Consider the following 13,998-nt stretch of genomic DNA (forward strand, 5'->3'; position numbering starts at 1 on the left):
GTATTTTTGAGATCAAAATCAATCTGTTCCCATGTTTTTATCAGGTACTTGGCTCAGTTATCTTGGCTTAAAAAAAAAAAAAAAAAAAGTCAAATGGTCCTGATGTTTCAAGTGATAGCTGGTGAAACAAAAAAATGTTTGAGAAACTGGTCACAACCAAATTGGATTACAAGGGCGGGGGCGTTGGGGGGGGCAGCATTTCCTGTGCATGGTTACGTCCCTGTGTAATGGCTTTTCTTCCCCAAGACAACGCTGCTATACCCCATTGAAGGATCAGGGTTCAAGGTATTCTCATTGGATGCAAACTGCAGTTTGTTTTCCTGCCATCACTTTTTGGATGACTGATAGCCAACATTAATAGATCATGGTATAGCCCCACACAGCGGATTTACAGTCTAACCTTCTGGATTAACCCACCTGTGCAGTATTTCATGTTCATTTCCCTGACCCACACTGGCCAAAGATTTCTCAGTAGTGCTTCTACATCATAGCCTATAAAAAAATTCCTTTTACTTCCCCACAACTTCCCTAATAGTGCAGGCATTGAAAAACTTGCAGAGTGACTTGTATGGACTTTGAAGGTAGTACTAGGCCCACACAAGAATCTACGGAAATGGTGAAGTGAATGTGGTGTGTCATCCAACATCCTACTGTTTCTTTACCTAGAACTTAAGGAACTAGATAGTTCAGTTATTTAAGGGCATCTTTATTTCCCTTTTGATATATGGTTATCATGACATAATTCCAATAGTTACTGTTTACACCACCTGCCCAGGATAGGAGGGAGGTTCCGGTTCCCAAAAGCAACATAGCTTTTTGAATGAAAGTCTTTTAGGGGGACCCTGATAGTATTTCTAAATTGAGTATATCCCAAAGAACTAATGATGCCAGAGAGAATTTTGGCAACAGGTGCATGTGAAGTAGCTCCAATTCTCCACGATTAACTTCAGTAATTAGCATTACTTAGCACTGAGCTTCAAACATCTGCAGCACGATAACACTTCAAGGTCTAAGGTCAGTGGAGTCTGGGTAAAACAATAAAGACTACTGCACTCAGTCACAGTTTGTACTATTTGGTCAGTTTTATAGAGTTTACACTGGCATATGACAGCACAGGAGAAACTGCATCTGTGAATGATGCCACAGTAGCAACTGCTTCTAAATAGAATGTTTACACTAGATTCAAAAGTGATGCAACAGCATGTAATTGAGGCAAAGAGAACTTAATCCTAAATGCACCATTCTGGCTCATGTAATTTCTGAGGCTTGCCTCAGAGACTGATGGCTCCAAGTTCAAAGACAGTGCATTCCCAACAGGATGGCCAGCTGACTCAAGTAACTCTAAGTCATGGTATATCTACCAGGATGAATAGTATACAAATTCTAATAATTCCAGAAATATATTATGCTTATTTCCTATTTCACCTGTACTTAGTATTTATTTTATAGGGTGCTTAATCTTACAGTTCTCAAGGTATACTCTGCAAAGCCCATAGGGTCTTTAAGATACTTTCAAGGGGTCAGATATTTTCGTAATGCTAAGACTTTTTTTTTGCTGTGTTGACATTTGCACGGATAACACAAAAGCAAAGGTGGATAAAACTTCTGGCATCTTTCACGAATCAAGGCAGGGGCACCCTACCTATACAAATAGTACTTCATTGCCCAATAGTGTCTCTTTCTCTCTCACACACACACACACACACACACACACACACACACACAGATTCACTTAATGTCCTTGATAAAGCAGTAAAAAAAAAAAATTATTAAATTTGACCCTTCACTACTTTCGTCTTAATATTCTAACACTGAACACTTCTGGTACACAATGAAGTATGAATGTTGTCCTGAGAGGGAAAAAATGTGTGGCTGAGTTGTGAGCTGAACTAGCAGCCTTGGTCATGGAAGAGTTTTACTTGTAAAAACTGACAAATTAAGTATCCAATTAGCCAATCATTTTAAGAAAAGCAACAGACCGTATTCTGGAAAACTTCTATCTACCTCTCCTCCAAGTTTCCCAAAACCTAAGATTTTTCTGATGAGATCAGTGTTCCTCACAGATAGGATTTTTAAAGATATGTGTCAACATTTAGAAAACCTGTACAACTTAATGAATCTATTTTCCATATAACCAATGCATGAGGGTACAAATCATGCATAGATAAAAGATCTATTCAAACTAAAGACACAAATGGATTTTAATATAATGTTAAAGTTCAGTGTTACGGTTTCAGATTCCACATTTCAACTAACTACAAGTATCTGAAAAGGCTATTAAAATACTTTCCTAATTATACATCTTCGTGAGGCTGGACTTTCTTCACATACTTTTTAAAAAAAGTAGTAACAGTGAATGCAAACAGAATCCAGCAGTCTTCTGTGAAGAAAAACTTTGAAGAGACTTGTAAAAAACAGTGCAATTCCATTTTTCTCATTTAAGAAATGAGGCTAATATATAATTGTTTATGTTTACATGCAATGAGTTTAATAGTTACATTTAAATAAATTTTTAAAATTTGTTTTTACAGAACATTCAAGCAGCCCTGCTTGGAGCTCATATCATTCTGTTGCTATTGTACTAATGTCTATGTTGAAATAGTTAACAAATATCAGATTTTTTTTTTTTTTTGTACAATGGCTATATTTGGATACTAGGGCAAAAGATCACTGAAGGTATGTTTACCTCCTGAGAGGTTTTCCATTACTCTCTTCTCTCCTGTTTCAGTTACATTTAGACAATTGTAAGAATTCTTAATACTGTTTCCTGTTTTAAGTTACTTCTCCCAGACCATCATCCTATTCAGAGTAATGTCATGGAAGATCCCTTAAAATAAAGTTTATTACCAATTTGTTCTACCGCTTATGTACAACACCCACTGCCAAGTCTTAAGGTAGGCATTTTGTGATTTAAACATACTCCTGCAAATAATTCTGGAAAGTACTCATCATGTTAATACACACAAGGGAACATATTCAGAGGTTCACAAAGTATAGGAAAGGTCCAGAAGAACACATCTCGACTGAAAAGGATTAAGCTCCCAAGGACCACTGCTATTCTCCCTGTTGATTTTGATTAACAACGAAGGCAGGGAGGCAGAGATCCACAGCAGAAGCATAAGTACAGCTCAATGTTTTCACTATGACAAACCAAAACAGGAGAAGGGATTTTCTAGTTAATACTATAATTTTAGGGGTAGGATGATTAAAAGTGGGGCAGGGCAGGGGTTCTATGTTTAAAAAACAAAAAACAAAAAAACCTGTGCTGCTTATGGTCATTTGCCTGGTCGGTATGGAGAATTATAGGGCAATACAAGGCTAGGTTTGGTGGAGGACTGGGTTTAATCCTCTAACTCTTTTGAGGATTAAAAAGTGAAATGAACTTAAAGTAACATTCTCAGCCATGAACAAAAAGGGTTGAATTCAAACACTGGCTTAAAAAAACTCCACTTAAAAGTACTCATATTTTGGGGCCCTTTTCATGGTGAGGCACAGTATGTTAACTACATGCTTATATACTTTGATCGCAAGTTGACAGAATACCCATATCTGTTCATTTAAGTGAAATGCTTAGGTAAAAACCCTGAAGTGCCACTTGGTTAAAATGATGGGAGACAGCCAAAATGTGGCCTACTACAGTGCTCTTAAGACTGCTGCATGTACCTTGTTAACCACAGGAATGTACATGATGTAACGCTGTGTATTTCCCTATCCCAATCCTCATTCTGCTTTTGCACTCACACCTCCCTGTACCGCCTCGATACCCAATATAAAACTACCACAACCACAGTTCTTTGGTTAAAATTTGAAAGGTATTTAATTAAAACTGCCATTCTACGTTATTTCCACAGTCCAGTAATTTATTTTAAATTTGAGTAATTTCAAATTCCACAAACAAAACTGAAGAACAGCAATATTTTGTTTGAATTCTCTCTTCTGTACACTCAGTGATCTAAAACACCACAATATCCAACATACACAAACCTCAGGGAAGGGTTAGTAAATACACACAGATTGGAATCATGGTGCTCTTTGTTCCTGAATGGAATGGTCCCACAGAAAAAGCACAGGATACAGCACAACATAAGGGCACCTGTTACATATGAAGTGAGCAAAAACACACTAGCATTTTCTATATGCGTAATGAGGAAACCTGCATAGGTTAGAGGGCCTTTTATGCTCATTTAAAAGTCAGGCAATTTGTCTGTAATGCATTTTTCAAATAATTTGGAGAGCACTGCTATCCAGTGTAGGATGTGCTGATTAGTGTTGTCTTTGTTGGCATTGACAGTCTTACATGGTCACATACCAATACTTTTGCTGTAGCTTTTGAGTAAGAGATTTAAATGCATTTTAGACAATACATATCATAAGCTGTTTACATACACTAAATTTAAGAGATTCAATATTAGAGGTTTTTTTTCTTTAAACACTACAGAGTGCAAATCAGGTTCTTCACAACAGATTGAGTATTAAGCAGTTCTTCAAAGAATGAGGGGGAAGAAAAAAAGCCCAACTGAATAAACATTGAAACTATTCCCCTTTGAAAATAAATTCTAAAATGATGCGGAATGTGAAATAAGCTTTTAACACAGGTGATCCGAGTTTATAGTTAGAAACAAAAAGTAGTCCTTCATGAAATAAAGGTTACAAGAACATGTGCCTGTTTTCCCATTATAAACTGAGAAGCGGGTAGAGACGATGTTTCAGTACGAAAATAGGCGACTACAGGATCAGCTTTCTGTCTCACATGCTGTACCCAAAGCCAGGCTGTGGCTGCCCATAGGGTGGTGCAGTATAACCATAGCCAAAAGGTGCCTGGGGAGGGACTGCAACACTGGGTCCTGCTGTCAGCATCAACTGGGGCTGACCTAAAGAAGAAAAACAAGAAAGGGTAGGGGGTGGAAGGGCAGGAGGTGGGACAAATTGTTAGCAGTGTAGACTATCATACTCTAATCTCCCCTACTCTAAGAACATAATCAAAACTTAGAATGAGTTTTGTGGTGGTACTTTTGACTGTCACAATTTTGGCATCACACCCACCCTAAGAAGGGTTCTGCCTAAAAAGCCAAACAATTCAGGGCAGAGGGCAGAACAGTGACAGTAATTATGTTACCTCATTTTATTTAAAACCATATGCACAGGCATGCTTGACATGAATGGGCAAGACATCTGCCAATACACTTATCACCACATGGTACTCACACATGTTTGGTGAAATAAGCACAGGAAAGCTTAACTTTTTAATGATGTGGTTTTAACACAAATAAAGTTTTAAAATTAGATTTAAATTTCTGATTTAAACAATATAAATGGTAATGAAATGAAATGGTAATCTAATGGATATCTAGGAAAGAATCTAGTACTAGTTAAGAGAAAAACAAAAACAAGACACATATGCTTACGTATGAATACATCAGAACATAAATCTGTTTCAAATACTGTATTAGCACTCGTACTTCATTAAAAAAAATTTTCAGGGGCGCCTGGGTAGCTCTGTCAGTTAAGTGTCCAACTTTGGCTCAGATCTTATGGTCTGTGTGTTCAAGCCCTGCAATCAGGCCCTGCGCTAACAGTGCAAAGCCTGCTTGGGATTCTGTCTCTCCCCCACTTGGAAACACACTCTCTCTCAAAATAAAGAAATAAACTTAAAAAATTTTTAAGTAAACTCCACCCACAATGGTAGGGCTCAAACTCATGACCCCGAGATCAAGAGGTGCATGCTCTACCCCGACTGAACCAGCCAGGCACCCCAACACTCAACTACAAATAGTAGTTGATCACATACAGAAAATGACCTATAGAGAAACCTGGTTTATTTAAAAGGAAAAAAAACAATGTAACACCTCTATCCACTCCCTTGCAAAAGAAGTAATCTTAATCTCCCACTAGAATGTAAACCTAGTGCAAAGTTTCTCTCAGACAGGTGACCTCAAGTCTCTCTTTTTTGTGAACAACCAGAATTTGTTTTGTGAGCAAATTCTTTTTGGAAACCAGCAGTTTATAAAAATCACTTTTAACTTTGATACTGAAATTTTCCACTGCCTAGAAGGACTCTCCATTTAAACACCCTGAAGGCAAGCCAAATTCAATAGGTGCTCCCAAAATATTACCCCCACCCTATTGTTGCTCCTACTGTTCCCTATCTGAAATATGTCAAACATCTTGCTCCCATCTTTTAACCTACTTTAATCATCTTTAATCTACTTTTAAGTTTATCTTCTCCAACTTTATCAAAACTATGCAGTCCTCCAAATTCCCGAAGTCTTTTTTATCTACAATAAAAAGGAGATGGGGGGGCGCCTGGGTGGCTCAGTCAGTTAAGTGTCTGTTGATCTTAGCTCAGGCCTTGATTGTGAGTTCAAGCCCAGTGCTGGGCTCCACACTGGGTGTAAAGCCTACTTTAAAAAGTAAGTAAGTAAGTAAGTAATTAAAAGGAGACAATGTCCTAATATGTTTGTCTATTATCATTTCCTTTAGCAGGCTGAGATATAATGGTCACAATTTTATGCCTTCCTCCAAAAAACACCTGATTACAGCGACATAATATATACCCTTCTAATTCATTGTTCAAATGTATCTGTTCACCAAGAGTACAAGTCTGAACTACTTGCACATAGAAGAAATTAAATTGCCCTATATATTCACTGAGAGTTTCAAGATCCTATCTCTCTGGAAAGTTCTCAAATGGAAACTACCTCGTTTTCTGCCCCAGTTAGAACTTAAAGAGAAGATACACTCTGTCTGTAAAGCACCATAAAGACAGCCTTGGCACGTTTTCTTAGCTTCTGCATTTCTGAAAACTGAATTCATCAATACTTCTAATTTATGAATATGTAATCAATCAGTGAGCAGGCAAGAGGAAAATTTAGGTTATGATCTTAAGTGACTATTTTTTAAGATTATCTTTGCATTTAAGACTACCTTAAGTGAATAATAACAGTGTCTGCTTTAAGACTGTTTTCAGAAAAAGATGGTAGAATTATTCCTGAACTCCGTGAGCTTTTTGCACTTTAGACACTTAACTGTATTTCTATTCTGAAGTAGAATCCTTAAAGAATGAAACACTTGTCTACTACTTTTCTGTGGGTTTAAAGAGAGAGAGAGAGATTACCATAAACGATAGGTTGTGTCTCTGTAGCTTGTTCTTCTTCTTTTCTCAGTGATTCCGAAGCATCTAATTTATCCACCTGGAGAAAAACAGGTAATGTTACTTAGCACCTCAAAAATATTATACACCTAGGTTTATGGCAGAAAGTGGAAAAGCCTTAGTATGTTGAATTTTGTCAAAATAAAACAGACTAGAAAGAATATTCTCAGGCCCCCTCAAATTCAATGGCAATGTTCATAGTTCAGTCAAGGTGATTTTTAGCACTGTCATTATAAACCCTCAGGAAGGAGGGATTTATAAATGCCATAAAAGCTCACGCCAGGCTAAAACTGGGCATGCTAGGATGCAGCCAGTCTGAGGGAGGGAGATAACAAGAAGGAACCACTTTTTCAAATGAAGTTTAAACTTTATCAAAGGTAATAATAATGAACTCATAACCAGACAAGACTTCCCTCCCCAAAGGAAATGATATTCAAAAAAGTGAAATGAGTTAATGACTGGACAAGTACTCATTTAGAATAAGCTATCTTTTGCCAATTGTGCACAGCTTCTGCTGATAATTGTTATAGGTGCGGACTGAAATTTAAGACACAAAGTGGCTCCATATTCCATCTTTTTAGATAAAGACAGGCTGCATGTTTTAATGCTCTATTTTCTAAGAAGTAGAAATAGTAGTAGGAATGCCTAATTTTTGCCACATCTTTGAGGAAGAATTTGTTTTGTTTTTAATGAAGCCAAAGAAGTAAATGGCTACTACGTGCTAACTACTCTAAATAAAAGTGGATAGTATCAGACAGAACTAATATAGTAGGAGTCCAAATGTTTAAAAAAAAAAACAAAAAGTGAAAAAAAAAGGAGCTGGAATACACAGGTCCCTCCATAAACTAGTTATGTGACCCTGGCAAACCACTGTACTGACCCTCAAACTTCCTTGTCTATATAATGATGGTTGAATAAGATATTCTGCAAAATTTGTTATAGGACTAACATGATCTGGTACTATAATTCTGTGAAGAATTGGGAAGAAAGGATGTTAGGACAATGGGCTTAGGGGATATCTGCTATACAACTTCTACCTGCCTTTTAAACTCTATCTTTTAAACTACTTTTAAAAAGTTGGTATCTCAGTGAAAGCCTTATTATTAGTTGGTCTATCATTATACTAGAAGTAAAACTAAAACTTCAAATTCTGACATGATCTATTCCTAGTGGTTTTCAGAGCGCGCCAAAATGAGAGGCAGAATACAGGAAAATCTTTTAATGAATGTTCACGGCATGTTCCTCAAAAAGGTAAATAGTGAAAAATCACTCACAAAAAAAAGACATGCAGACGTCAGTGAAAAACTATAAAGACTGGGTCCTAAAAAGGTTAAAACAGCCCTTCCTTTCTCTTTGAAAGTATTTAAAAGTATGTTTGAGTCTTCACATAGGTTATTAAGGTTAGGACAGTATTTTATACATATTTTAATTGTCCCATATTAAATATTACATATATGTAATAGAATATAAGTCTAATGCATTCTAGTTTATTAGGGAATAATTTGAGAAATGTAAGCTGACTAGATACCTTCAGATAAAATTTAGTTTTTCTACACTAGGAAGATGGGTTGGTTTGCTTTTGTTTACAGTTTTCCTATTTTTATAGACTAAAATAGTTCATGTGTTACAGAGTAGCCCAATATCAAAGTAAAAACTACTAGGGAGAAGTTCCATGAGAGATACCCAATGTTTGGCATTCAAACTTAAATATTATTACTTAAATATTAAAAGCACAGTCTGTGCCATCAAGGGGTTTTGCTAACTAAACAGTATCCAAGAGTGAGCTAAAGAGGTTATACCAAAAAATACATGGATGAGTGTGCTTAACTTCCAAGTTATCAGAAGAAAAATGAAACAGCAAAAAACCCCACCACTGCAAAATACATTTCCAGACTTTCAAGGACAAGAATCTAAAGTGAACACATGTTTAAACCTAAATGTCAGAGGTGAAGTTGAAGAAAGAAGTCCTGTTACAGAAGTACACCAAAGACTTCGAAGAAGAGCTAGCAGTATCACAATGCCCATGCATGCACATAGGCAGGTTGGGCAGAGGGCAAAAAAAGAAAAAAAGACCTCTGAAGGAATAGCATCAAACTAAGCAAAAAATTTTTATTTTTCTATAATATGGGACAGCCTCTGGCACAGCAACATCCAATTTTTGTTTCCACTGACACAATTCAGACTGCTCAAAAAAGAAAGGCAGAGAAGGCTTTTATGAACACAAGCTTTTGTTAAGAGCTGTAACAAAAGTTTCTGATCCTTGGATAAAAAGAAAAATTACAGGGATAAAAAGAAAAATTACAGGTAAAGCGTGTCACTGAAATCAGTTCCATCTGTACTATTAAAAATTCACTACAATGTAAAAGGCTTTTCCACAAAGACTGCAATATGCTGCAGAGGAAAAGTTAACATGCAGTCAGTTATTCTGGTGTATGTGTGCATGAAAAAAAGGCAAAAGTACTGAAGCAAGAAGTGAGATCTGAAGATGACTGTTGCTATACAGGCTCTCAAGAAACACACACAGCCCACAGCAATGCTTTAAGAGTTTCAAAAGTAGTATGATGTAATTGCAATGACTGTTGTACATGCTTGATTTAAAACAATGCATAACACTGCAGTTCAATTACCTGTTTTTCACACACACGCTTTCTAACTGCCTTGCTTACTAGCTGCTGAAGGGCCTCACACACAATGCATTTTACTCAGGTTTGCCCTAAGTTCCAATGGTGATTCCAGTTTGGTTCAACATAATTTCAAGGCATTGTCCCCCACCCAAAATCTTTTAAATTTGTTTCAACTCTCCTTTACCTTCCCACCCTTTTACTACAACAATTTGATAACGGACGTAAGTTTGTTTCATTTATATTGGGATGGAGACAAGCCAATGAAGGAAGCAGCAACCAAGAGGTGCCTAAATTTGACCTTGGACAAGCCAACAGATGAATGAAAGCAAATTTTAGGTATCTTCAGAGGTGTCCCTTATTACAGGAAGAAGTTAATATTGCTTCATTAAATACAGAAATATTCCGTGTTGCTTAGCAACAATTACAGCAAGCTACTCTCGTGATTAAAAAAGTTTTGTTTCCTCTTGAAAACGGACTAGCACCATAAGAACTGGACACCTGGAGAAACATGAGGAAAGTCTCTTCGGAAGCAGCTAGTATCTCTTGTATCTACTTTCAGCAAAAAATTAGTAAGAATCAAGAGATCAGAAACTGGATCACAGTCCTTCAATACCAAAAAAAAAAAAAAAACCCCAAAAGCCTTTTAGGGCATATATATACATATATAAATTCAACAACTGTCAGGCAAGCTCACAAAATAAAACCAGAGGCTGCTTAAATTTATTTAGAGTATTAAGAAAATCCTATTATGGTCCAGATACCCTGACAGGGAAGAGAAATTTCCTGAAACTTTGGAAATATGGAAACTCACCATGCTCAGTTTTTAATAATACATTTAAGAGAGACTGTGAACCAACTACTGATTAGCCTCCTGCCCTTCCTAAAGCCTATTAGCCGATTAGTAGCAAACATCTACTAATGTCCTACAGCTCTATTATAGTTATGTTTTAAGGGACTTGCAGAGGCTTTAGTGAAAATTTATTGGGGGGAAAAAGCAGCAGCAGCGTAGAAAAGGAAGGAAAAAAATCATGCAAATTCCTTAGACTTAGTCCTCCAGACTTAAAGATGGAAAAGAATCAACTTTCACCTTTTCCTTTATTGCATCAACCTGCAAAGGAATTCAGAAGGTGCAGCTTAGAAAAAAATCAAATTCCATATTGAGCATAAAAAGGTAGAATCAGCAACAAAGGTTTAGGGGAGAAACATCTAACCACTAAAAAAGGCATGAGAAAAGTGAAAATAAAGGGCATACTGGAAGCAAAATTTAGAACTTTTTTTTAAACTTCAGAGCTTATTGCAGAAGAATTTGTGCTAGAGTCAGTGTGAAAGAAAGCAGCATAATCACTAGTTAAACTTACAGCATTTCGGTTAACAGCAGCTTAGAGCCAGGTCTCATAAGTTGGCATTATGCATACAAAAAGAAGCTATTCTCATCTATAGCTAATATAAGGCAACTGTTTTCTTACACTGGATTTCAAGCAGTTTTTATACCAAAAATGTTAATTCTTAAAAAATTATAACTGGACACAATGGTATCTACTAGATGGTAGCCTAAAGAAATATTCATACTGGGGGCCATTAGTGGTACTTTGTTTTTCCCCCTTTACTCCGGCATGCTGAAGAGATCAGATGGGAAACTCCAAATTTAATAAGCATGTTTTTGCTTTGACAAATGGATCCTTTAGGACCATTTTTTTTTTAAATGTTCTATAGTAAAGAGCTAGTAACTGTTGAGGATCTAGTGAGTAAAAAATACTATGATATCAAAAAGGGACACTAAGAGGAGTGAATTTAATAAAATGATTATAACCACAGCTTGTTTAATGCACTTTTAGGTAATATGTTAAACTCCTATGATTTTTTTAAATTAGGGGTTAAACTATCAAAATATTGAGAAAATTAACAGGATGTTAAGAATAAAGATTTTGCTTCCCAAAAAGAAACAGGCATACATATTAAAGTCAAGAAGCAACCAAAAAAAAGGAAATCTATACTACTAAGTTACGGACATCTAAGTCACAAGAACGGATTTGAGGAAGATGTTATTTTCAGGAAAAAAAAAATGTTTTTATCAGATGTTAAAAAAAAACAAACATACAATATAGAAGTAATACTATTCACCCTCAGAAATACATGGAGGGTAAACATACTGACACGTTTGAGTTCCCTTTTCCATTCAATGTCACTTGTCAGACATCAAAAATTTCTGGAGAATATTTTATGACAATCAAATGACTTACTTCCACTAGACAAAAAAAATTTGAAAAAAATAGACCTGCATGTGGAATTTTATATATCCTCAAGGTAAGTAGTTCTGAATACACACAGAGGCGCCATTACCTTTGTCAAGTATTCCTTCATGACCTGGATGAAATAGGGCATGGCAAAATCCATGATATTGTGCCTCCATGCAGTTTCAAGGACAACATCTGGCCTTAAAAGATCATAACAGGTAAAAAGACAAGCTCCAAAGCACTCTCTTTTTTCTTCCTGCAAAAACCACTGTAGGAGTTCTTCAGCCAATTCAGTATCTTTAGATTCAGAGGCATACTGCATTGCATCCTATTCAAAGGAAAGGATGATGGTGAAACATTAAACTCAAATATGCTGAAATGGCAAACCAATTATACAATGGGGGGTGGGGGGGTCCCAGTTATATCATTTAAATTGAAGATTTGTTGAAAGAAAAGAAAAAAATAGGGTGAACAATCTTTTTTTAAACAGAGAGAGGCTTGACAGAACATAAGATGACCACTAGAATCAAGAAATTGACTTAATTACCACCTCCCTCAAATGGGGGCTTAAAGACAATTCTCACATTTGCAAGACTAATACTTGTATAGACCATAATCACTTCTCTTTTAATTTCTTCTAAATTTATTTACTTTGACAGAGAGCAAGTACAAGCGAGTGTGAGAGGGGCAGAAAGAGAGGGAGAGAGAGAGATAGAATCCCAAGCAGGCTCTGCTCACAGCTGGACACAGGGCTCAAACTCAGTCAGAACATCACCTAAACTGAAACCATGAGTCGGAGACTTAACCAACTGGGCCTCCCAGGTGCCCCTGTAATCACTTCTAATACACCATTATAGGGTTACAACAGGTCATCTAGTACTTGACTTAATAGGCCAGCCCCCACCAACATTCCCACCTTGTACAGGCTGTCTTTCTTGCACAGCTCTACACTCTGTTTCCAGCGGTTGTTGCCTTTGAAGAGATAAGCAGCAATTCTTCTGAACTCAATGAGTTCATGTTTTTCCAAACGCTGAGCAAGTGAGATATTGTCAAAGTTGTCATAAGCATCTATAGATGTTCGCAGAGCCTTAAAAAAAAGAAAAAAAAAAAAAGCCATCCAATGCCAGATCAGTTTCATTTTAGTTTAAAATTTATTCCATGATTCTTGATCAAGGAGTCATTACTGTATATGACTGACTGTATATGATGTGATCTATATGCTGTATGATGTGTATGTATAGAATACAACTTGATCAATGAGCACTGTAATATGACAGCCTAGATTCAAGCATCAAACCAGAAAGTTGTAAGCTGAACAAGTATCAAGGTTCTTCAATCTGACTGTATAACAAAAATCTTCAAAGGTACTACAAAACTTCTGTAATTTTCTCCAAGGTTTCCAGTATCAAAACTTCGAATAGTTATGAAAATGGCAGGATTTGTAATTTGGAGGATAAGATTTTATGCTTCAGAGAAACTTCTGATACAATGTGACATGGTAGTTAGTCATATAGCTAAGCATGGGATCTGAACCCATCATTTGTTGGTAATAAGAGAAAGAAAAAAGGCAACTAGCTTAACCTTAACTGTAATTTTGTTTTTGCAAAATTCTTCACAAAGGCAAGTTTATTAAAAGACAGATACTAATACGCTACAGGGCAAGAAAAGCAGTGAATAAATACACTTAATACCAAATCAGTTTTACAGACTAGTTAAAAAAATCCAAAACTCTTTGAACCTTGCCTACAATCAAGATGTTTAGGGATGAAGTAACCATAACATTTTTTCTAAAGCATTAACCAACACAAGATCTAAGCAAAATTCTGCAAACTTTGCACTTAAAAGTCAGATTTATTTTATTTTTTTTTTTTAATTTTTTTTTTCAACGTTTATTTATTTTTGGGACAGAGAGAGACAGAGCATGAACGGGGGAGGGGCAGGGAGAGAGGGAGACACAGAATCGGAAACAGGCTCCAGGCTCTGAGCCATC

At 36.4% G+C, this 13,998-nt stretch overlaps 1 protein-coding gene across 2 annotated transcripts in view; it reads right to left on the reverse strand.

Annotated features, from left to right (window-relative positions):
- Window positions 1-3,793: 3,793 nt before the first annotated feature.
- Window positions 3,794-13,998, reverse strand: part of CLTC (clathrin heavy chain) — a 67,236-nt gene continuing 57,031 nt past the window's right edge. Inside the window, exons 29-33 of one of the 2 annotated variants that reach the window (XM_030296101.1) lie at window positions 12,925-13,095; window positions 12,115-12,336; window positions 10,862-10,882; window positions 7,115-7,190; window positions 3,794-4,871 (exon numbers count right to left, since the gene is read on the reverse strand). In XM_030296101.1, the coding sequence (XP_030151961.1) occupies window positions 4,747-4,871; window positions 7,115-7,190; window positions 10,862-10,882; window positions 12,115-12,336; window positions 12,925-13,095 (615 nt within the window). In that variant the 3' untranslated portion in view covers window positions 3,794-4,746. The remainder of the gene's footprint in view (window positions 4,872-7,114; window positions 7,191-10,861; window positions 10,883-12,114; window positions 12,337-12,924; window positions 13,096-13,998) is intronic. The other variant, XM_030296102.1, reaches the window with a different exon arrangement.

Source organism: Lynx canadensis, chromosome E1, assembly GCF_007474595.2.
Source record: "Lynx canadensis isolate LIC74 chromosome E1, mLynCan4.pri.v2, whole genome shotgun sequence".
Classification (NCBI taxonomy): Eukaryota; Metazoa; Chordata; class Mammalia; order Carnivora; family Felidae; genus Lynx; species Lynx canadensis.